This window comes from Camelus dromedarius, chromosome X (assembly GCF_036321535.1).
Source record: "Camelus dromedarius isolate mCamDro1 chromosome X, mCamDro1.pat, whole genome shotgun sequence".
Lineage (NCBI taxonomy): Eukaryota > Metazoa > Chordata > Mammalia > Artiodactyla > Camelidae > Camelus > Camelus dromedarius.
In genome coordinates, this window is record NC_087472.1 from 102,518,091 (window position 1) to 102,543,510 (window position 25,420).

At 41.1% G+C, this 25,420-nt stretch overlaps 1 protein-coding gene across 3 annotated transcripts in view; it reads left to right on the forward strand.

The window, feature by feature from the left end:
• Positions 1-25,420, forward strand: part of CTPS2 (CTP synthase 2) — a 95,864-nt gene that overhangs the window by 59,297 nt on the left and 11,147 nt on the right. For all 3 annotated transcript variants that reach the window (XM_031445831.2, XM_031445830.2, XM_064483379.1), the window contains 4 exons: positions 3,678-3,774; positions 16,171-16,226; positions 19,232-19,328; positions 23,315-23,459. In XM_031445831.2, the coding sequence (XP_031301691.1) occupies positions 3,678-3,774; positions 16,171-16,226; positions 19,232-19,328; positions 23,315-23,459 (395 nt within the window). The remainder of the gene's footprint in view (positions 1-3,677; positions 3,775-16,170; positions 16,227-19,231; positions 19,329-23,314; positions 23,460-25,420) is intronic.

Here is a 25,420-nt window from a genome sequence, read left to right on the forward strand (position 1 = left end):
TCTTTAACCACCCCAGTAATGATAGATATTTTGAAACTGTGACATTCTCCTGTCTGTCAGGCTTTTTGCGGAAGGAATGCCAGACACATAGATGTTTTCCTGAATTTTGTTGATGAATCAGGTCACTTATAACCCGAGAGGCAACCCTACTGTTATCTTTAGAGCTGGTAGGATGGCCTGATAACTCTGCAAGGTGGCTGGTGGGCCCATGCATGGCCAGAAATGCACTGCGTTTTCTGCCATCCCCAGCTGTCCTGTGTTGGGGGCCCACCAGCTGGTGCCTGGCCTGGACGTCCTTCTCCTGAGTGCGTGCTGGGCATGCCCGGATGAGGCCTCCTAAGGCAGACCAGAGAGAGTAGCAACTCTCCTCTCAGTTCTCATGGTACTTTTCTCCTTTCACTGCCGTTCAGAGCATCATTCAGAGCTGAAAAGCTACTTCTGTCTGCTCCCTCATCTTTTTGCTCACATGTTCTTTGCCTCTCCAGTGGTTTCTATGTTGTAATCAGAGGATTGCCATGGATGTTACACCTTGGGATTTCTTCCTGTGCAATCATTTCAGGAGAAGGTCGTGTTTATTACTTCAGAAAACAGCAGGGATAATGTGAACTAATATCCTAGTGCAGGGCCTACATAATACATTTCACTATTTGGGCCTGAAATTTGTCTTTTCATTAAAGTAATACCATGTTCAAAGTTGGAAAAGTCAACATTTCCAAAAGTCCTATAATGAAAGAATTCAGTAATCCTCACCCTCAACTCTTCTAGCTATTTCTCCTGGTCGTTACCTCCCTGCTCCTAAATAATATTCTCATATTGCTCTTTAAGGAATTTTTATTCTTCCCCCCATGTTGTGGGAGTATTTAAGACCCTTAGGCAGAGGAGAGGGTAGAGCTCAGTGGTAGAGCATGTGCTCAGAAGGCACGAGGTCCTGGGATCAATCCCCAGTCCCTCCATTAAAATAAAAATTAAATAAACCTAATTCCCTCCCTCAACAAACAAAACAAAACAAAACAAAAAAGACTCTTAAGCAACCCTGTGCCCACTGCATTTGCCTTTTGGAAATATTTTCTAGTCGTGTGTTTGTTGGGTTCATCCCAAGTAAGCAGTAAGGCAGTTACTGTTCTTAGTTGGGTCATTGGACTCCATTCTTAATGGCTCATAGCAGAATATTCCTTGAATTCCAAACATACTGATAACTGAACAAAGTAGATTAAGAGCCTCTTCCTGTGTAGTGAGTAAGGGGGCTGAAGCAGCACTGTACAATTAGAAGAAGAAACCAGGGCGAGTTTGTTGCTGTGGTTTAGGCTGTCTTAAACTGAAGTGGAAATTGAGGCTGTGCAGAAACCTAGGACTTCTTCTGAGTCTGTGGCAGGTAGTGGAGTCTTATCTGCCCTTTCCTAGAAAATCCATAAGGGGTTGGGCATTTATAAGCATCTCAGGTTTGTGAACTGGAGGTGGGTGCCCTGTCTCACTCCGCTCCCGTAGTACTTCTAACCGTCATTAGCCAACCAGAGCAGATAGGGAAGACGTGCCAAGGCCAAGAGCACTTCAGAACTGAGCACTCCATCTAACAAGGGGTATAGTCAAGTTTTTTTCTCCACTCCTGCCCTTCAGTGACTCTTAAAGTGTACTGGGGCCACAGGGTTCAAATGGCTTAGAAAGTTCTTCTGGGGCACTGATAAGATCAGACAAGTTCTTGGAAAATTCCAGTTGTCAAGGATTTCTGTAGCACAATATGTAGCAGTTAGGGTATGGGGAAAAAAGGGAAAGAAAGGTTTTATGGGAGGAAACAAGCAACTCCATTAGAACAGGTTAACTCTCCCAACTGTAAGTTAGGAAGAAAAACCCCATGAGACTGTAGTGAACAGAACTGAGAAAACAGACTACTGACTAACAAGAACAGGCTTTTCATAAAAACGTATGTATTTCTGCATTTCTATGAATATAGATCTTTATCTAAATACTTTAAGGATAAATCTGAAATTATTTATTTAACCGTATAAATATATTTTATTTTATTTTCAAATTTGAAATTATTATGACTATTCAGGTTTTTTTGCTTTACGTTTTAACCTAGTATAATAATTATTACAAGCAAAAGATAATGTGTAAAACGCAGGTAAGTTGTAAACCACTGTATTATATTGTATGAAAACTTAACTACATCCTACTCAGTTCAAGAACCAGAGGTTACCAGTAGCTTACAGCTACCTGTAGGTCCTCTCCATTACATCACTCTGTTTAGATGAAATCACTTTCTTGAATTTTGTGTTTATCATTCCATTGTTTATAAAAATAGTTTCATAAATCTGAAATTATTTGATCTGAGTGCATTCACTTGTCCATACACTGACTCAGTGCATACCATAAGCCAGTTTCATGTGTGCTAGGGGCTGGGAACGTGATGGTAAGGAAAAGCAACACTGCCCCAGTTCTCGGAGATTTCCAGTCTAGTACACAAAGCACTCTACGCAGAGTGAGGAGGCCAGTGATGGGGAGGGCGTTTGTAGAGGACCTTGGCTAGGCTATGGTGCCTGGGAATATCAGCTCCTGGAGAATCTCATATTGGATAGTTGAGCTAAGATCTTAAGGTTAAGGATGGTGTAATTTAGAAACAGAGAGTTGGAGAGTGGGAGATGTGCAGAGTCCCAATGGTGGGGAGAAAGAAGATACACTTTGAGGAACTGAAGGAAGGTTCAGTGATCAGAGCTTGGGGTGTGAGGGGCAAGACATGGGAAGTGAGGCTGCAGGGCTAGGCTGGGCCAGTACCACACAGTCAAGGATTTCAAGCAGGAGAAATGACCACAGGGTGGATGGGGGCCGTGTGAGTGTGGGGCTGCCAGTCAGTAAGCTCTGGCCACAGCCTAGGTGAGGGGCTGCGGTTTGGTGGGTGGTTGGAGCTGTGGATGGATGTGGGAAGTCTGGAGCGGGTAAATGGATAGGACTTGACACATTGGATGAGAGGGATGAGGGAGAGGGAGAAGTCCAGGGTGGGGCTTAGGTCTCTGACCTATGGAATGTGCTAGAATGGATGATACTACTTTTTTAAAAAAAGGAATCCTTATAAATGATTTTCTACAAGTAAGTACAGTCCGCCCTCCATCCATGGGTTTGGCATCTGCAGATACTGACGCCTGACTGTTCTACACCATTTTATATAAGGGACTTGAGCATCTGAAGATTTTGGTAGCCACAGGGCACCTGGAACCAGTCCCCCCTGGATACCGAGGGACAACTATACTTTTGGTATACTTTCCCAAAATTGACAAACTTACTTACAGAAAATCTTTAGGGAATGAAGTGGACAGCAGAAGAGGGTTATTTTGACGGTTGTGAAGACCAAAGTGGAAAGCCCAGAAAGCTCCAGAAGGCCCCAGAAGGCCAGAACTTGAAGTGGAAACATTGCCTGGAGCTGACACTTTGAGTAATGATGGGAGGAAGATCATAAAGATGCTCCTGATAAACTTTTTACATGTAATTTGAATGAAAGATGAGCAGCGCACTGTGAGGATTGTATGAAAGCCTGACCGTATTTGAGCAGGAACATTGGAAGGCATGATCTGATTTTGTTCAGGGAACACCTTTACCCAGTGAGCATTCCTCTAAAAGTAAAGCTTAAAATTTGGGAAGTTACAATTTTACAAGATGGCAAAACTGGACTTGTTTTGTTTTCTAAGGTGATTGACATGCCTGAGCACAACCCTGGCAATTTGGGAGGAACAATGAGGCTGGGAATAAGAAGAACTGTTTTCAAAACTGAAAATTCAATATTAAGTAAGTTTCTCAGATTGTTTGTTCTATAATATGTCGGGCGTCCTTCGCACGGCTGTGTGCAGCCACAGCCCTCTTGCGATTCACTCACCCGGTCCAGCTCTCCCTATCCCTGCCAGCGGCCCCTCCCTCTCACCTATCTCCCTCTGCCTTCACCGGTCCTCCTGCTTCGCCATCCCTCTCCCTGGAAAGGTTGGTGGAACACATGTGGATGCCCCTTCTCATTTGCTCTCCATCACACCCTAGCCAGTGGGCTGCTTTGTGCTTTCCTGATGTGCCCGGAGATGACGCTGCACTGAGAGGGCCCTGATTCCAGCTCACTTCTTTGGACTCCACTGTTCTCTCCACTCCATTGAAAACAGCTCCCTGTTAGTTTCATGTCTGACTGGTTTTAGCCACTAACTTCTGAACTTCTTCAGGAGGGGTTGGTTATGTCCCAGAAGTCTGTTTCTCTCTTCCTCCAGTAGCTCCAGCATGGGGAGAGGAAAATATGATGTGATTCACTGTCTGATATTTGCTGATCTACTCCCAATGAGGTTATTCTAATTTCTGTGGAACTTCCTCCCCATAGGTTAACATGATATTAGAATAACTTAATGTAAAAAATACTCCCAAAGCCCTGAATTCAATTTAATAAATATATGTGAGTGCCTCCTCTGTGCTACGTGCACTGTACTCGATTCTGCAGATACACTAGCGACCAGGACAAATGCCAGCTACTCCCTCCCAGGGCCTTAAAACTAGTGGAAAGAGTGTGGTGCTGGGGGACTTGCAGGTGCTACCAGAGCCAGATGCAAGGAGAGAACCCAGGTATTGGGGGCATCCAGCATCATTCCTGTGAAATTATAAGAATGTATTCAAAAAGTGCCTCCTTTTTTGAGGGGGTGGTAATTAGGGTTGGTTATCTATCTATCTATCTATCTATCTATCTATCTATCTATCTATCTATCTATCTATCTATCTATCTATGTATTTATGTATTTATGTATTTATTTAATGGAGGTACTGGGAATTGAACCCAGGACCTCATGCATGCTAAGCACACACTCTACCACTGAGCTGTACCCTCCCCGAAAAATGCCTTCTTAACTCGAAGAAGATTATAGAAATATGAGTTTCTCCTTTGAAAAGGCTGATAAACAGCTTCTAAGGAATGTAAAGCTTCCTAGCAAGAAAGAAATTTAAAAAGGAAGAGTTTCAAAGTGCACACATTTCCCTGCTTTCTCTGACTGAGAAGCCATTGTTCTGTAAGTGACTTTTTTCTTTGAGAATAAAACCCTTTTTTCTCTTTGTGTATATTGGCAGCAATTCTTTGGCTTTTGGATGTTTTCAAATACTTTGAAACTTTGTTCAAATAGTGGCCTAAGTGGCAAAAAATGGTTAGTGAGACATTTCATCTTTTAAAATAGTATCTGCTTTATAAGATTGAGTTATAATCATGCTAAGCTTTTTAAAAAGAGCGCTGTGTTCAGTATATTTAAAAATTGGATCTGTCTTGATGGAAATAAGATTGACATAAGTTTGTTTTTCTTTACAGCAGACATAAAAGTAATGTTGATGATTTTTATGAATCTTTAACACAACACCAAAGATTGTTGCCTAACATTTTTTGCCTGCCCTGACAAAAACTTTTTAACAGCTTTATTGAGATATAACTTACATACCATACAATTCATCTGTTAAAAGTGTACAATCCACTTTTTTATTTTATTCACAGAGCTGTGCAACTATCATCACAGTTGAGTTTTGAACATTTTTATCACCTCAAGAAGAAACCCTGTTCCCTTTAGCTCTCACCACCCCCTTCTCCAGCCCTAAGGCTATTAATCTGTTTACAGTATCTATAGATTTACCTGTTCTGGATATTTCCTATAAATGGAACTGTACGATCTGTGGCATTTTGTGTTTGGCTTCTTTCATTTAGTATGTTTCAAGGTATATGTGCATCGTAGCCTGTGTTAGTACGTCATTTCTTTTTATGGCTGAGAAATATTTCATTGTATGGACAGACCACGTTTATTTATCCAGTTATCTGTTGATGGTTATCCAGTCATCTTCCTGTCCTGCCTTAAATTTAAATTGTGCTTCATAGTTTGCATAAGGCATGTGAGTAGATGAGCCTGTGGTCCCGAGGAGGTACACGGCTTTCCCTCCCACCTGTGCAAGTCCTTCAACAGGAGTCCAGAAAGTTTTGTTGGAGACGAGATAAATATATGACCATTGTGCATGGCTCTGTTGAGTGTCATGAAAATATAAAAACAAGTAGCACCATAGTGTTTTGTGTTTTTTTCCCCCAGTTGGCATATTTCTTTTGTAGGAGCTTTCTTTTAAACCAAGCGGCATATTTCTTTCCAAGGATTTTTTTTTCTCTAGTCAGCCCATTTATTTTGTAGGCTTTTCCCCCCTCTAGTCAGCACATTTCTTCAAGAATGGTAGGAACAAAATACATTTGCCTACATTGCCTGTGAAAATAATTTATACTTTTGATAGAAAGCATTTTGATGCTATTCATTCTTTATTTAAATTTGATTTATAGGCTAGTGATTGTAATGTTCTGAATTAAATGGAAAAACAGAAAGGTAAAGAGATTTTTTAGTAAAAGAGAATACTTTGAAATAGGACCAAAGCCTAAAGATATTGATAGACAAAAATGGCTGGATTACTAAAGTGATTCTAATTTTTATATTCATCAAGACCATTTCTTTTTTTCTTAGTCACTCATTAATTCCTTAAGGGTTATGAAAACTATGAATTTGATTTCTTTCTTTTTTTTAAATTTTTTTCTTTTTTAAAAATCATTTTATTGAGGTAAGATTGACATACAAAAAGCTGTACATATTTAGTATATACAGCTTAGTGAGTCGACCTTGAGTTTTCTAAAGTGGAGATTATAGGTATAAATTTATTTGGACAAAAGTACATGGTACTAATCATTTGCTCTGTTTATAGGAAATGTGTTCCCAGAGACCTACTCCTATCCTGCATTCTGTATGTGTGTGTTGTCTTGGTCTACAGAGGCTTTTTCTTATTAAAGGACTAATGACAGTGTGTGAGGAATTGCCAGTGCTGGTTCTAAGGTCTTTAGAAATAATATATTTTTTTGAAACTGCATTTCTCTGACCCTTCACCCAAGTATTAATTGCATATTCACGGTCTTTCCCAAACTTTTATTTATCGTGCTCAGTTTTTATATAGTCTGCTATTATAGGAAACTTTTTCATTTATTTGTCTATTATTTAACATACATTTAGTTGAGTTAAGGAACTGTAATATACTGATTCATTTCCTATTGTTAAACATTTCAGGTTGTTTCTGGCATTTTGTTAGAAAAATGCTAGTGTAAATATCTTGACACGGTGCTCTTTTGTTCTTTTGATTGTTTCCTTAGGATAGATTTCTAGGAATCAGACTTTTAGGTCAAAGGGTATGAACACTTTCATGACTGATATTTCTGCCAGATTGTTTGAAAGAAGAGGTGAACCAGTTCATAATGACATTTACTGTTGGGTTCTTGCTTTCTCTAGTCTTTTTGCTAGTGTTTTTATTATTTTTCTACTTGCTCTCTTAGCAAGAACAAAAAGGGCCTTGTACTATTATACTTTAATTTGCATTTCTTTTCATTTCTACAAAGTGGAAAGTTCCCCCTTCCCCAGATGCTAATTTACTTCTGTGTATACCGCCCATGTCTGAAGTCTCCAGCAGCACTTAAACATGGGAAGATGTACCTGCCCAAATTCTATTGCCTAAATGGTCTAAAGTAAGGCTTGGTAAGCTTTTTCTGTAAAGGGTCAGAGAGGAAGTATTTTCAACTTTGGGGTCAAATGGTCTTTGATACATCTACTCAGCTCTGTGTTGTAGTATGGAAGCAGGAGTAGACAAATATGTAAATGAATGAGCATGGCTGTGGACACCGAAATGTGAATTTCATGTCATTTTCATGCATCATGAAATATTATTCATCTTTTGGTTTTTCCAACCATTTGAAAATGTAAAAACCATTCTTAGTTCGCGGACTGAACGAAGACAGTCGGGAATCCTGTTTTGCCTTGGGGTTGCCATGGCTTGCAGTACCCCTGTCTGAACAAAAGAAGCACAGGCTGAATGAAGCACAAGGCCAGGCGGCAAGGCTGCTACCCTCCTCAGGAGCATTCAAGGACACTTCCCCACTTGTTCACTTGCCTGTCTGAATATCCTGTTTAGTGACAGAATAAGAGCAAGAGGGCTTTCAGAAGCGATTTGATCCAACTTCTGTATTGTTCACCTGAGGGAGCGGAGGGCCTGGAGGTGAAACAGCTCACTGTCCTTCGGTGGGTGAGGGAACCGTCCTGGCTGCTCCCCCCTGCCCGGCTGCTCTTCTCCCATTGTTCCTAGTCTCCTCCTACTGGACCACATGGCCCTGGCTCCACAGCCCCCAACTACAATCTCTCTCCAAAAGGTAACTCTTTAGACACACATTTTAGGATTCTTAAGCCTGTCAGACACTTCAGATCTGTTTGTTTTATTGCTTGTAAATTATCCCTCAGTTTAAAAAACACATTTTCTCTGGGCATGTAGATGGTAGGAGCTGTCTCCTTATAGTGATACCATTAGTTGGTTGATTAACTTATTTGTTGAGGTAGATGTAGCCAGTATCTAGGTTCTTGTCCCGTCCCAGAAAGAATTCAGAGACAAGATGCAGAAGTTAAGAAAGTAAAGTGAGGGTTTATTGGGGGAGAGATGGTACACTCTCAAGGGAAGAGCGGGCAGGCTCAGGTGAGCAGCTGCCCTGAGTTTTTTTGGCAAGTTGGTTACGTAGAGTATAAAAATCAATGGGCGGAATATTTGTTGGAGAGGGAATGGTTTGCGGTCATATTCCCTGATTTTTATCCCAGCTCCACCTTCCTGAGGGGTGGAGGGATTTTTGTCCTTATTTAGTCTGGATCGAAAGTGTCATGGCATTGGTGCATGATGGGTACTTCTAGTCTGCAAGGCTAATTTTAATTGAAACGAGGGCATAATGAGCAAAAGGTTTAATTAGGACACTGGAGATTCCTGCCTTCTCCTACCTCTGTTTGTTGGCCTCCAGGCCTCTGGACACCCCAAAAAGTGTGACCCTTATCAACCCAGAGTATTTTGCTTTTCTTTCTCTGCCCAGGGACCCCTGTTGTTTATGATGTATGGTTTCCCACATTTGGCCTGTGCCCCTCCTTTCTGCCCAATTCCTGCCATTTGGCCTGTGTCCCCTTTTCTCTGCTCATATCTAGCTATCTGCTTGCTCTAACAATGTGATGACTTTTGAAAAGCAGGGGGATCTGAAGCAGAACAGTTAAGTTTTAAATGGGGTGCTTTGGAGAGTAAGAAATCTAGAATGAGGTGTGGCTAGAGACAGAGGGAGTCGGGCTCTCTGGTCCAGTAGAGAATGCAGCACAATGTCCTGGTGATTTCTTCTGAGAGTTCTGAGATGACCCTTATTCTCAGGGCAGACGACACGGAGACAGTGAGACTTGATCCAGGCAGACATCAGCTGGCAGAGGAGGCCCGAGAGAGCTTTTCAGGCTGACACCAGCCAGCAGCCAGGGTGGCGGAGTCTGGGGTACAGGAGGCCAGTGAAGCCGGCTGGACGCGGCAGGTGGAAATTGAATGCTTTGGGAAAAGACTTAATTCCTCTTGAGGACCTTCTCTGTATTTCCTCATAAGAAGGAGAAGGACTTGACTGAAATGCTTGGTTCTGCTTTACTATATAAGAGATAAAGTTCTTTGTTCTGAGAGAACAGAGGCAAGAGGCCAATTAGGAAGGTATTGAGTTTGAAAGAACTGAAAGAAATCGGGATAAGGGGAAGAAATTTTCAGGCCAGAAAAATTGTTTTTGCTTTCTTATCTCTTCTCAAAACATTGATAGAGAAAACCAACTTCTAGTTCCTGGTGTGATTAGATTGTTAGGAAGTTTAAGAATAAAAACCACATCACACAAAAAGCCTTGGCTGGGTTAATGAGGTGATTTGCAAAGCATTTGAAAAGAGGTCGCCAGGGGTTTAGGGACTTGGAAAGTTTGTGCCACTGTGATCTGATGGGGAGTTTGAAAGGAGCAGAGGAGGTTGTGGGGTGGTGCTCGGGAGAGGAGGGAGCCAGCCAGCCAGTCTCCCCGCCTCTGCATGGACAGCCCACACTGCAGGGTCCCCCTCTCCCCTGCTGCTTCTTGCCTTTTGCTGCGGAAACCATTTGCTAAAGTGGATTTGTGGAGATGGGGGCTCACAGGTCTGGGACATAGTTCCTTTAATTGTAGCAACAGATGGCATTTATGTCCCCCTTAATGGACTGGCTCTGTCCTGAGCCTTTCACTCACAGGAAGTTGGGGAGTGGTTGACAGCCCAGCCCCTGAGCCACACTGCCCGTCAGAGCCCTCTCCAGCCCCAGCTATCAGTCACCAGCAGTGTAGCTGCTGACTGTCCATTCTGCATCTGGAAAATGGACATCAGAGAAGCTGCTGCCTTGTGAAGGCTAAAACAGTTCTGCATGTGGGTCCTCAGAACAGTGCCTGGCCCAGAAAAGCACTATTCAAGAGTGGTGTTGGGACTGTGAATGTGAAAGATTATTGTATTGACCTGTGATTCTCTCAGAGCTCAGGGTAAACTTTAGCTAGTGACCTGTGTTAGGAATGGGGTGAGGGGTGGGGTGGCGGGAGGGGCGGAGAGATGAGCCGAGGGGTTGGGGGCAGGCAGCCCCTTTGTATTGCAGGTTCTCTCCAGCCCCTCTCTTCTGGTTTCCAGGCTCCCCAATCTGCTAATATGGACTAACAGAAGAATACAGAAAATCTAAGAAAAGAGATTTAAAAATGGGACGAGAATACTAATTTGGAGGGGATCAGGAGAGGAAGTACAAGCAATGGAAGAGAATGTGGCACTGCAGTGTAGAGTTAAAGGCAAGGATTAGCATTTTTAAACTAGAACATAAGCATTTTCATAATAGAAAATTGAGATAAAAGCAAATCATGAAAAGTAAAATTAGGGAAGGGGGTAGAGTTTAGATACTTAAAAGAAATGAGATGTTTTCTGAGAATTAAAAGAATGATATGCTAAAATCCAAAAGCAAAAAACGGAGGAGAAAGATGGTGGCCGGCCCGGTCTGTGCACTTTCTAAGCCCTGGTCCCTAGGACATGATGTACATCTTTTCAGTTATCCCTCTCAGCACCCCTCGGACCCAGCCATGTTTTGCACGAGAGAGAGGCATCGCAGCAAGGTGAGGTCACTTGTTAGAAAGTCATTGAGCTGATTTCAGAGCCTAGACTCTTTAAAAAAATTTTTTTTTGGTGGAGAAGGGGGAGGTAATTAGGTTTATTTATTAATTTTTAGAGGAGGTACTGGGAATTGACCTTGTGCATGCTAAGCATGTGCTCTACCGCTTGAGCCATACCCTCCCCCTCAGAGCCTAGACTCTTGACCACCTCACTCCACTGAATGGCTGGACCTTAATCAAAAAGGGATCCCCTGGGTTTCAGGAGGAGTGTCTTGTGGGAGGAGAGCTGGGGGTGCAGGGAGTGAAGAGCCCACCCCTGGCTTCTAGAAGCCGGTCAAAACCTGGTGCTTGATTTGACGGGGGATGCAAGCACTGAATCAACCTTGGACTGAGCAGTTGGGCCAGTGGGACCAGGTAGGGAATGGGAACAAGTCAGATGGCCATGTGTGAGAAATGCCGTGGCTTAAGCTTAGCAATCTGTGGCAGCTACACTGGGCCTCGGAGTTAGGGAGGCCGTGGAGGGGTGGTGGTGGGGAACTGGGGCAAATTGATAGGCCCTTTACCCACCAAAGGAGTAACCACTCCAACTGAGATTTGCATGTAGAACTGTGGACTCACTGTTGCCAGTTTTCTAAATTTTTAAGAGGATCTGGAAATCCAGTTTTATGAGATATCTCCTGATTTTTAAATGTTGGCAACTTATTTAGAAATTTTTTTTAGATTTATTTATTCATTTAATTTATTTTTTTTGATAGACTTTTTTTTTTTTTTAGAGCAGTTTCAGGTTTACAGCAGAAGTGAGCAGAAAATACAGAGTTCCCACATAGCCCTTCCCACCCACACATATATACTCCCCTACCCTCAACATCCCTCATCAGTGTGGCATATTTGGTGCAATTGATGAACCAACATGGGCACATTATTATCAACCAAAGTCCATAGTTTACATTCTATGGGTTTTGACAAATGCATAGTGACATGCAGCCACCACTATAGTATCATACAGAATAATTTCATTGCCCTAAAATTCCTTGTTTCTCCATTTATTCATTCCTCCCTCCTTCCCTTTCCCCAAACCCCTGGAAACCTTGATCTTTTTATTGTTTCTGTAGCTGTGCCTTTTCCAGAATGTCATTTGGTTGGAGTCGTACAGTTTGTAGCCTTTTCAGACTGGCTTCTTTCATTTAGTAATGTGTCTTTTTATTTAAAAATTTAAAACACAGTCTGTCTACCAACACTATGCAAGCCATGTACACCAAAAATCTGCACTCTGGACAGCCTCTTAGGATGTCTAAATTAGACAAACATCAGCAAATCCTTGCACATACGTGGAGAGCTCCAGCTCCTATAATGCCTCATTAGCACAGGGCAAGGTTCTGGGCAGTCTTAAAAGGGAGTCAAATTAAGACACTAGTGCAGGAATTAAAAGACGTTTGTGCAAAAGCAAGGCAGTTCTACCAAGAGAAAGGGATACCGAAGCCCATCAGGTAGTGATTTGACCTTTTGTACATGCTATGGGTGATTTCTTCTAGCGCCTGGAAATAGGAAATGTGGAGCCCAGGTGAAAGGCAAGGATCAGGAGGTACAGAGTGGTAGCGTGTGGCTGACAGCATCCAGAGGGGGTGGAAGTGGGAGAGGAAGGGAGGGTGTGATCTTGGGCAGGGGTCCCCCGTTGAGGATGCAGATCAGGTAAGTGGGGCAAGAGGGGCACAGAGAGGAGCAGAGGTCATAGATGGGGGAAGGGGACGTTACTCAGGTCCCAGCTGAGGGCAGATCTGCTGGGTTTTAGAGAGCAGTTTAGTGAAATAATAGGAATGAAAGCCGAGTTGCAAAAGGTAGGGATGGGGGTTTGGATAAAAGGTGAGTCAGAGGAAGAGGGATGTGGGCGGAGAGCCAGAATGTGGCTGTATAACTTTTACGTTTTCAAATTTTAATTGTGGTAAAATACACATAACAAAATTCATGATCTTAACCATTTCTGTGTGTACAGTTGAGTAGTGTCAAGTATATTCACATTGTTGTATAACTGATTTCTAGAACTTTTTCATCTTGCAGAGCTAAAACTTTTTACACATTAAAAAACAACTCCCCATTCCCTCTGCCCTCAGCCTCTGGAAACCACCATTCTATTTTCTCTTTGTGTGAATTTGACTACTCTGGGTACTTCATATACATGGAGTCATCCAGTATTTGCTTTTTGTGACTGACTTACTTCACTTAACATAAGGTCCTTAAGATTTATCCATGTGGTAGTATGTGTCAGGGTTTCTTTAAGGCTGCGTAATATTCCATTGTGTGTATATACCACTTTTTTAATGTTCTACTTTAAAAATTTTTTTTTATTGATTTATAATCATTTTACAATGTTGTGTCAAATTCCAGTGTAGAGCACAATTTTTCAGTTATACATGAACATGTGTATATTCATTGTCACATTTTTTTTCTCTGTGAGCTACCATAAGATCTTGTATATATTTCCCTGTGCTACACAGTATAATCTTGTTTATCTATTCTACAATTATGAAATCCCAGTCTATCTCTTCCCACCCCCTGCCCCAACCACTTTTGTTTTTTTAAATCCGTTCACCTGTCCATGGACATTCGGGTTGCTTCCACCTTTTAGCTTGTACAGCTTTTTTGGGGGAAAATTTTTGGCTCTGAAAAGGGGAGAGAAACAAATCAGGCTCAGTTGCTAGGATTACTAACATGAGGATGAGGGTGGGCAGGATTGTTAATGGGTTAAATATATATTATATACAAGACAGAATCTACCCAGTAGTGAATTAGAGGAGACGGTGTGATTTGGTAGTGTTTTGTTTCTGATGCCCCTGTTATATGCTTTGTTGGTGTCTTGCTGCCACATTGGGAGTGTTTTATAGGTCCTAAGACTTTATCAGTTGTCTTTCTCTAAAGCATTGTTGCCACTTGCTTCTTAAGTGAACATTAAGCTTATATGCAGTTAATGTCTGTTGCATTTTATTTTGTCTGCAAAAAGACTAGGACAGAAAGGAAGACCACATCACTTTGTTGTTGTTGAGGATGTCCCCCTGTGCCTAGGCTCACCTCATGGCATGTGTACTAAGTAAATCCATCCAGAGACATGCTCCTAACAGCATGGTATACTTACCGTAACTGAGGGTCATTGCACTCCATGCCTGGATATAGTCTGCACTTAGGAACATCCAGTATCTCGCTTGTCATTGATTGTCCTCCTGCACTTCCATTGACAGTGTGGCTCACTGGTTCCTAACTAGGAATGCACACGGTTTCACTCAGTGCTTTGAAAAAACCCACATGCCTGGGCACTCTCCTGAGAGCATCCAAATCAGAATCCCTGATGCCGGGGCCCTGGAGTGAACATTCTTAGTTTTCTTTTGTTTTTAAGATGTTTTCACCTGGTAACATTCTGAGCTGATTCTCAGATACTTTTAGAGGAATTTTTAATTTTTTCTCTTTTTTCATGGATATGGCAGTGGATTAACTTCATAAATTCATTCCTGACAGATTTGTAAGTGACTCAGAAAGATTGAGTGCACAAAACAACCTTTCCGAAGTTCTGTATACATACATGTATACATTCTTTCTCTTTCTACATATATATATATATATATATCACACACACACATACATAATACATATAGATGCTTCATTCATTAAACAAATATGTATTGAGTCCCTGCTTCTGTGCCTGACGCTCGTCTCAAGAATTGAGGGGACAGTTCCCTACCTTGTCTGTTACCTTGTAGAGCTTATGTTCTGGCTTCCATTCTTTCTGGTTGGATTTCATAGTCTAGAGATAACAGTAGCAATCACATGGTTTACTTACTGTTTTAAGTGCTTCACGTATTTTGATTTATTTCATCCTTGCAACAACCCTGTGAAGCAGGGACTATCATAACTGCCATTTTACACACGAGGAAGCTGAGGCAGAGAGGTGAAGTAATTCGCCTAGGCCACACATCCATTAAATGGTAGGGTGGAATTTAAAGCCAGGTGGTCTGGCTCCAGGGTCACTACAACCTCTTCACTTCCTGTCATCCCTGGGATATCTTAGCAAACACAAAGGTGCCTTAAGCCAGGCAGCAGGCAGAAGTCTTGCAGGTTCACCAGTGCACACGATATCCTGCTAGTCCCAGTGACTCAAATAAAATTCTTCAGTGTAATTCCTTATATCGTAATTTGGAGATTTTTGCCATTTCCTCACCATCTCTGTTAATATTGGCAGGCTTTAGTGTTACATCTGCTTCATCATCGATTGTAATGAAGGAAGCGGAGGAGAGATTTTGGACTCTAGGAGGAAAAAAGTCAATCCCCAAATCAGAGGTCATAGTGGAGTCAGGATCCTCTCAGTCAGGTCCAGATCTTCAGCTGCTTTTTTTGGTAACTTCATGATACAAATGCTTCCACTTTTTTTTTTCAACTGGGCATTATTGTGCTCTAACTTTCCATTTTCCCTTTCATTTTTATGAACTGATAGTTCGAGTACAAAGGTTCTGTCTTGAATGACCCCCTGTCAGTGGCATGTCGGAGTTTTCCCCACTGTTTCCATTTTTCTTCTAAAACATATCCCTTCAATACTAGCTGTCATTAACATCATCACCAGGGAGCTCACTGTTTTTTGGGGGTGAATTCTTCGAGGTCAAAGTTTAGTCAAAGGATAGGCATATCTTTAAGGTGGGATGTAAACCAATGTGACCAGCACTGTGAGAACAGAGGTGGCCGGTGTAGTGGAGAAAACATTGGGCCAGGTGTGAGGAGGACTGGACTCAAGATGGGACTGGGCTGCCGGCGGGGCGGGGCTTTGGGCAAATCCTTTGATTTCATTTTCTTCTTTTGTAAAATGAGCCCTGTAGTGAATCTGCACAGAAGTGATGGTGCAGACATTAACTAGGGCTCTCAGTCTGGCAGGCAGGTGTGTAAAAGCACACATCTGCTGGAGTCCATGGTGGACTTCCCTGGATGCCCTGGTGATGGCTTCCTTGAGAATTGCTTCAGGGTTTCAAAGAAGCTACTCCTGTCCTACAGGATAAGAAGAAAATCTAGATTACTATCTGGAGTTTAGTTCATTTTGTAGGCTTCTGATAGATGGATAGAGATCAAAGAGATTTCCCCCCTACCACATATGCCCTGGATGTGGTTCCAAATCTGCTGACTCTAATATTAATCTTACTCTTGTATCTTTACAGGGAAACTTTATGGTGATGTTCCTTTTATAGAAGAAAGACACAGACATCGGTATGAGGTATGGCTTCCTCACTGAATTACTGAAGAATATAGATGCTTAGTGCGAGGAACCCCAGTGATTACAGGCAGGCCTTTGGAAAAGGTGTCCAGCCTGGTATCCACAGGGCTCCGGGGACGGGTACCAGATTTCCCAGAGGAAGCAGGTAGGGGCGAGGAGACCCTGGTTTTTGCTTTCCAAAGGCGAAATTTTTAAGTATCTGCACATGGGATATTTCAAGATTCTGTGTGACCCTAAGTGCTGTCTCTTGGACCAAGATAAAGTTGTCATCCTTCTCCTTAACCTCCTGCACTTTATTTTGGAAGGGTTGGAAAAAGGGAACTTGCATCTTCTCAATCAGATGCCTCTGGGGATAGGAATATATCTCTGGGTATCACATGATGGATTCTTGGTTTGTGAGCCTCTTGAAAGTTGCATTGAGCATGAGGCTTAGTGTCACATGATTAAGAGTAGTTACTATTGAGATTGCCCCACGAGAAGCATAGGTTCCCCAAAATGCAGATTGTCTGTACCGGGATTACTTGGTGCGTCAATTATGATGCTTTTGACTGCGAAGAATCAAAATTCCTCTCATAAGTCACTCAAACCAGCCTAAACAATAAGGAAATTTATCTTAGGTCACAGCTAGTCCAGAGGCTGGACAGGCCCCAGGCATGATACAATCTGGGCTCCTGCTGTCTCTGGGATGCTCTTGGCCCTACCCTTTTCTGTGCGTCTGCCTTTTCCTTAGCCTGATCTCCCTGGCATTTGTAAGATGGCCATCAGTGGCAGCTAAGGCAACATGCATCTCTCCTTGACATAGAGTTTTTTTCAGTCTGATTGGGTCAATTTAGATTACCTCTCCACTTGTGAACTAGTAACGATTGCCAGGGCAATGCTGAACCAGACTTAAGCCTGGGTTCTTGCATCATTCATCTGCCAAGAGGAATGAATTTACCATGTTTGGCTTAGACCAGTTAGGACCAACTTCTAGAATGGGGGAGATGGCGTCCTGTGGGCCATGTGTGGGTGGAGTAGATACCCGAACAAGCCCAGGGTTTTGTTTTGAGGGAGGACAGGTGGGAATCAATGCCAAGTAGGCTACCAGTAGTGTCACTACAGTAGTGCCACTGTGGTGTGTGCAGTGATAAGGGAGTTGGGGGATGGTGGTGAGAGACTGTAGGGTATATTTTTAGATTGATTATGATGTTGGTTGAAAGTCTCTGTAAATACACTAGAAACTATTGAATTGTATACTTTCAGTGGGTCAGTTGTATAGTATGTGAATTATATCTCAATTAAGTTGTTTAAAAAGGAAAAATAATTACAAATTATGAGAACTAGCCTAATGTTAAAAATAAAACTAAATGGGGTTAAGATTGAGACGAGGTGGGACCCCACTTAGATTTTCGATGAGAAAGCACATTCTGTGAAGGAGAGGCTGTAAAGTTTGGGAAAGGGCCCCTGATGAGGTGAATGAGGGAAGGGGCCATGAGCCAGGTAGTCAAGTTGTCATCTGTCACCAATATTTTAGTAGAAAAGTTGTTCCAAGCTTCTCTTTAGAGCATTTATGTAACTATACATAAAGAAAGCTTTTGGTTTAGTCACAAGGAAATAAGGTTATTTCAGTCCTCAAGCAGATTTGTGATATGGGGAGAGAGAGTTAATTACATATGACTCAGGGGAAGAAGCAAATATGGGGACAGCTGTAAACAGCTAGTCTCAAGGTTTCAAGACAGAATATCTGTGTCACAGTCCTACTTTTTTTATTATGTAAGTGTTAGGTGTACAACATTGTAGTTCAACATCTGTATACACTGCAGAGTGATCACCACCATGTGTCTAGTTACTGTGCATTACCACACAGTTGACCCTTTTCACTGATTTTGCCTACACCCTGCTGGTCACCGCTCATCTGTTCTCTGTATCTATGAGTTGTTTTTGTTTTATTTTGTTTGTTCATTGGTTTTGTTTTGTTTTGGAGTCAACATATGAGTGAAGTCATATTTGTCTTTCTTTGATTTATTTCACTTAGCATAATACCCTAAAGGTCCATCCATATTGTTGCAAATGGCATGATTTAATTCTTTTTTTATGGCTGAGTAGTATTCTATTTATCTGTCTATCAATCAATCAATCAGTCACATCTTCTTTATCCATCAATGGACACTTAGGTTGTTTCCATATCTTGGCTATTGTAATTAATGCTACAATGAACATAGTGTGTATATATTTTCTTGAATTAGTGTTTCCATATTCTTCAAATAAATACCCAGAAGTGGAATAGCTAGGTCATGTGGTAGTTCCATTCTTAAGTTTTTGGGGAGTCTCTATATTGTCTTCCATAGTGGCTGTACCAATTTAGTCCCACTAGCACTGTGGCACTTTTTTCCACATTGTTTCCCACATGTGTTATTCCTTGTCTTTTTGGCAATAGCCTTTCTGATAGGTGTGAGGTGATATCTCATTGTGATTTTGATTTACATTTTCCTGATAATTGCTAACGTTGAACATCTTTTCATGTACCTGCTGGCCATCTGTATGTCCTCTTTGGAAAAATGTTCACATCCTTTGCCTATTTTTCAACTGGGTTTTTTTTTTTTGGTTGTTCGTGTGTGTGTGTTGAGCTGTATGAGTTCTTTATATATTTTGGATATTAACCCCTTATAAGATACATGATTTGCAAATTTCTTCTCCCATTTAGTAGATTTCCTTTTTCGTTTTGATGATGGTTTCCTTTGCTGTGCAGAAACTGTTTAGGTTGATGTAGTCCCAGTCCTACTTTTTGAAACTCATCTTTGGGCAATAGAAGGTGGGCCTCCCAGAATTAGTGGCTGTAATTAGACTATTTCTAAGGTTCATCCTGAGTTTAAAAATAGGCTTTGGGGTTTGAATATAGAAATTAACTACTATTTAGAGCATCACCAAAATGGAAAACCTACCCAGTTTGATGGAAGACATTTTCATAAGCTGTTATGTCTGTATTGCTCTTTTGCCCAAAGACACTTAATTTCTTGTTTTTCCAGGTGAATCCTAACCTGATCAACCAACTTGAGCAGAATGACTTAAGTTTTGTAGGTCAGGACGTCGATGGGGAGAGGATGGAAATCATTGAATTGGCAAGTAAGTAGACTTCATTTTTGAAAATTTTTGTGGTGATTGTGGTGAGCTGATGTCTTTTTGTCAATAGTAGGCATACAAAGATAGAACTTGAGCTCCATTTTCCTTGCTCTCTTTCTTTTCCTCTCTCCTTTGAATAGATATGCAACAAAATATAAATCATATGCACTAAATATAAAGTGCATGAAAAAACAGGCCACTTATAATCCCAATCATTTTGGAGCCTATTAGTGTGAATCTCCTGTACAATGATGTAGTGTTTAAGCCTACCAGCCCTCCCAGTAATGTGTATGGTTCCTTAACCATCACTGTGTGCTGCCGGGGGCGTCTCTTGTTGCTAGCCTCTGAGTTAGGCACTCTGGGGAAGGCAGGCAGCCTACTGTTGAGAATCCCCTTCCTCTGAGGAAGAATGGCCCAGTCTCCTCCTCACTGCACTGCTCATGACTGCAGCGCGAGGGACAGTAATTTGTTGGATAAACCACCCTTGTGTATTGAACGCTTAGTGTGTATAGGATACTCTAAAAATGGTAGCATAATTTTCTAGAGCCTTCCTCTCCAATCTGTATGCTTTAGGTTCCAGATAACCTGGACGACTTACTCTTCTAATTTTCCTACTTCTTTTTCCATCTTAGCCAATGTCACTGTTCTACTTCCAATTCCTTTTGTGTCGTTTTCCTTTTCTGTCCCTCATCTGTTCAGGTACCTCAGAAGTCCCAAGCAGAGAGGAGAATTGAAGTTGGGAAAGGCTTCTTTGAGTGCAGTAGCATGTTTCCTGGACCCAGAAAAAGGGAAAGCAATGGACATTGAGTATGCACTCACCGGGTGCTTCTCACTAGACCCTTTGCTAGGGACTCCATGTGCCTTATGTAACTTACAAGGCAGGTGATGTTATTCCCACTTTACAGAGGAGACTGGAGTGGAAGGAGGTTAAGCCACTTGTCAGGGCCATCCAGCTGGTCACTGATGGACCTGGAGCCAAGCCAGGTCATAGCTTCCTTCTGCCCCTACCTCTGTGGCATTTTATTGCTCCTCTTGTTTTCAATGAACGTTCCACCTAAGATGATCAATCCATGCCTGAAATTTTAAATTAGAATATGAGGATATATTTCCTGTAGTCTTTCTGATGAAAGTACCCATGATTTACCATTTTTATCCTGTGGGTCACTGTTTGGTGTTGAAGTCTCTGAAGTCTTCCTTGTGGGACGGCAGACAAATTTCTTAAGCTTATTACTGTTTGTTTACTTTGTTCAGGTACTTTTTCTCTTTAATTCTCCTGGCTCTCATTATTGTCAGCAAACACTTGGAAGTGTCTTTCATTGCAAGGATTTAGTTTCCCATTGACAGTTTCAAATTTCATGTGGGTTGGAAGGGAAATGAGAGCCACTGTAAAACCTTGCAATTTTTAAAAAGCTGACTACTAGGGAATTCATTCTATTAAGAAAAATTTCCCAGAAGATTTTAATCTTAGCCACCCTTACCATATCCATGAATCGGTACCTTCCTAAAGGAGTTCCGAAAGGAACAACAGAGCTTGAGATGAGTATGTCAGAATTTGTTTCAAAGCAATTAAGAACTTCATTTAAAAGAGATTTTATCTAACTGATAGAACATCATCAAACTAAAGACTGTTTAGTCTTTTTCCTCATATTAGCATAGGGGATCTTTTTGATAAAGTGATTCAGAGCAATGATCCATTCTTTCGAATGTTCTGTCCCTGGCTATGACGTGATCCGTTGCTCAGCTGTAGTGGTACAAAAACACAATTATTGTCTCCTTCTTTCAAAGACATCCCTACATGCTGTGCTGCAGGATTCATCACATCTTCAGTTTAAAGCTTAGTTTCTTTTCTATGGGTGGATGATTTCTCTTCTACTTTTCTTGAGGGAGCACGTTCCTGGGAGAAGGTGGCATTCTCACCAATCTTTCATACCCGAGTGTCCCTGTAATTTAAGGAAGCTTCTTCCTAGTTGTGATGTAGAGGATTTCTGCACTGGATTTGTCTGGATTCAGAGCTGAACCTACTGCAATGGTGTAATATTCTGCCCTATTCAGTATGGTAGCCACTAGCTGTTTGTAGCTTATTTAACACTTGAAATGTGCTCAGTTAATTTAAATGAATTTAAATGATCACCTGTGGCCAGGGGCTACCATTTTGTTTAGCAAAGCTTTAAATGATAATCTTAGGAGAATGGATATTGCTGTTCAATCATCATTTCCTCACTACTGAGTAGTAGTTTTAGGTCTCCAGTGTTAAGTGATGGGAATTTGTGATTTTGAATTCCATACTCGGTTTTTTGATCATTTGATAAAGCATCTCACTGAAAGGTTTGAAATTATATTTATTTCATCCTATAAAACTCACATTTTCTCATCTTCAGTTTGATATATATATGGCAATGAAAATGATTTTTAAAGTAAGGAATACATACCCACCATACTCTACTATCGAAATTATGGGATTAGAGAGTTGCCCAGTCTCTAATTAGGAGTTGCTTCCTAATCTGGGAGTGAACATAGTTTTTGAGAGTTCTGATTGGGGAAAGGTATTTGTAATCCTAGAAAACTTCTACCCAGATTTGGAAATGTTGCCCATTCATTTTTACTATTCCCAAGCAGGGAATTCCAGATACCTGAGAAAAGCTACCTTTCTGTTCCCATTATATCTGGGAAAACTTGAATTGCTTATATAGGGGCTTCTTACAGCCCTCAATATGAAATAGCTTAATTTGCCCTCTGATAATCTAACAAATATGTGTTCATTGTAAAGGAACAGTATTCACACGATACAGAGAAGTATAAGAAAGAAAATAAAAATATCTTGAACTCTCGCCACTTTGGGCCATGACCACCATTAACATGTTGAAAGGCCCTCCTTTTATCACTCAGAGACTCTTCATCATGAGAGATAAATTGGCATAGGCTGAAATACGAGTGCCTGGTCAACTTCGTGGTGCTATCCGGGATTAATATTCAACCCAAAGCTGTGACTAGAAAAGCAATTATACCTGCTGCATTTCCTGGGGGCTTGTCCCTTGGGAAAGGAGACCTTGTCGGAAATGGCCTGAAGCCATCTAAGAGAAAGAGTGACTTTGAGTTAGCCTGAACTATGAGGATACCAGGGTGTTGAGGCAGGGGACCTTTCCCCCTCTCTACCCCAATTGAGTTCTTGTGGCTGGACTAATAATAATATTGACACAAGGCAGATTAGCAGGAGAAAAAGAAGCAAATTTTAATTTGTGCACATTGAAGTCTCATACAAATGGGACCTAACAAGTGGCCAAAGCAAGCTGCTTTTATAGAAAGAGAAGCAGTAAATTTGTGAGGAATTAACAGGACAAAGAATCAGGCTTTGGGTGCTTAATTAGTAAAGAATCTAAACAGAGTTTGGGGTTGGGGTTGGGGTAGTCAATTAAATTAACAAGGTTTGTTTATATAGGCTTCTCTGTCCAAATTCCCTATCTCTGGCGATAAGGGTGTTCTTCTACCTCCAGATGCAGGGAGGGCACCTTTCACAAGGGAGATTTATTTCTTGCTTTCAGGGAGACAGAGAGGAGGGTCAGAGCATTCCTCTTGCACCAGCTCTATCTTAAGTAACTTTAATTCAAACTAATCAATATGCCATTGAGGCATATTTTGGGGTGCCTGCCCTGGGCCCAATGGAAATGGAGGCAGTGTAAGTCTCTGAAGGGCCTTCAGATAGCAGGCAGATTTGGGGAAAGCAGATCAAATTACCATTAAAAAACTTTTGCTTAACTTTGCTCACTCTTAACACCTTCCACAAATAAAATACTAGATCTCATTAGTGAGATGTGTTTTGCAACTTGGAATTCTACTGCCAAGATGGATCATGAAAATAACTGGCTCTGACAGTAACAAGTTAAATAATCATCTTACCATTTAATGGGTTTTCTTATTTAAAGATGAGAAGACATTTAAAGCTATTCTCATATTTGTCTGCTTCAATTGTGTCATGATTATTCTCATTTCAGATCACCCCTATTTTGTCGGTGTCCAGTTCCATCCCGAGTTTTCTTCTAGGCCGATGAAGCCTTCCCCTCCATACCTGGGGCTGTTACTTGCGGCAACTGGGAGCCTGAATGCCTACCTGCTACAGGGATGCAAGCTGTCTTCCAGGTAACCAGCTTACTGTTCCTAGCAACAACTCAGGATGCAGTTATCAACATCTTAGGCTTCTCATCAAATTTAATATCATTGTAGGATTTTTTTCCCAAAAGTTGAGAATCATTTTTTTCCCCTCTTAACATACCTTTTTCTTTTAATGAAAATGACTTAGTCACATCTACAGTGGTAACATTTCAGCTTTCCAAATCATTCTGATGCTAAGTATTGTTTTAGAAATTTTTGTCATTTTGGTAAGTGAAAAAAGGGGGTTTCTTTTGTTAACTCTTTGATTAAAAAATATATATGAGTATTTTATGTGTTTATTAGCTCTTTGTTTTATGAATAGCCTGTTCATAGCCTTTGCCCTATTTTCCTTTGGCAATTATCATTTTTTCTTAATGATTGGTAATCTATATATAAAGAACAGTGATCCTTTGTTAGGTTACAAATACTTTTTCAAAGTGATTTTGTTTTTCTTCTAAGCTGTTAATGGTCTTTATTAGTTTTAATCTTAGTTTTTATTTTCCCTAAAAAGTTTTAAATAAAGACTTTGTGTAGTCCTTATTTATGTATATTTTTAAGTTTATGTAGTCATATCTTTTACCTGTATGGATTATGTCATTAGTATCATGCCTAAAGTCTTTCCCTATCAAAAGATAGTTATATAAATGATTACCCATTTGTTTTCCACCAGTACTTTTATGGTTTCAATTTTATAGTTTAAATTTTATAGTAATCTATATGGACTTTTATTTTTGGTGTAGTGTGTGAGGTTTGTGGGGTAGGGATCTGCCTCCCCCGACCCACCCCCACCCTCACCCTGCCACTTGTTAGTCAGTTGTGTGGATTAGATTTGTTTCAGGGATTTCTATTTTGTTCCATTGATGATTTCATCTCTTTTTTCATAGCATTATTGTAAATCAAGCCCTTATCTACCCTGCTCCCATTATTATTTAATATTTTAAAAAATGTATCTTGCTGCTATTCTAGATGAACTGTACAATGATTTTTATTTTTTTATTTAAAAATTTTTTACAATCATTTTTAAAGTTAAGTTTGAATAAAAAAAATCCCTTAGGGATTTTCATTAAGATTTCTTTACATTTAAATATGACTGGGGAGAATTTACATCTTTACTTAGTCTCTTGTAAGAATATTGTATGTAATAACTTTAAAAGTGAAAGGAACGAACCAGAATCATGGACTTGGGTAGAGTTATTACCAGGATAACCAGATATATGTTATTTGGAAGATTACCACTGCAGACCCTCATCCCAGCAAATAACCCTTGTGACATTGTGATAGAGGACTGCAGGATCGCTGCGTCGTTGTGTACATGTGTGCTTTGTTACACAAGCCTGCTTGTTTGCAACATTACCTGCTAGGAGAGGCTCACAGTTCTCTAGCATTTCCTTTACTTGTGTGTTCAGAGGGGAGCATCTGTATGTATTTTGTGTGTTGGGCATCTTGCTTAATTAATGATCACTCTTTACACTCTTGAACCAGTGCACTGGTTTTTACCCTGTGCCCTATGAAGCTGGAGTCCAGGCTGCTGTGAGGAGTAGGCTATGCAGTGGGAGATGAGGGGTGGGGTGGAAGGGTGGGCGGTAGCTCCAGGCTCTTCCCTGCTTTAGCTGAGCAGCTCCACTTTTTCTGACTCATGTGGCACGGTGTTGTATGAGATTGCACATGGAAATGAGCTTCTTGTGTTCTGAGGCTGCGCAGCTTACACGGCAGGGACATTCCAATCTGGTGCCATGTCGGATGTATGTGCTGACCCTTCCTGCCACTTTATTGTCTCCGTTATTTTGGGTGCTCACACATGAAAGGAGGATGACAGTGGAACAAGTTAGATGGCTGAGAGAAATAATTCATTCATAATAATTCATGCATGACTACCTGGTTGTTTGCAAATATCAAGTAGTATGTGAATGGTGTCTGTGTGCTGGGCAGTGTGCCACTTTCCACCTGGG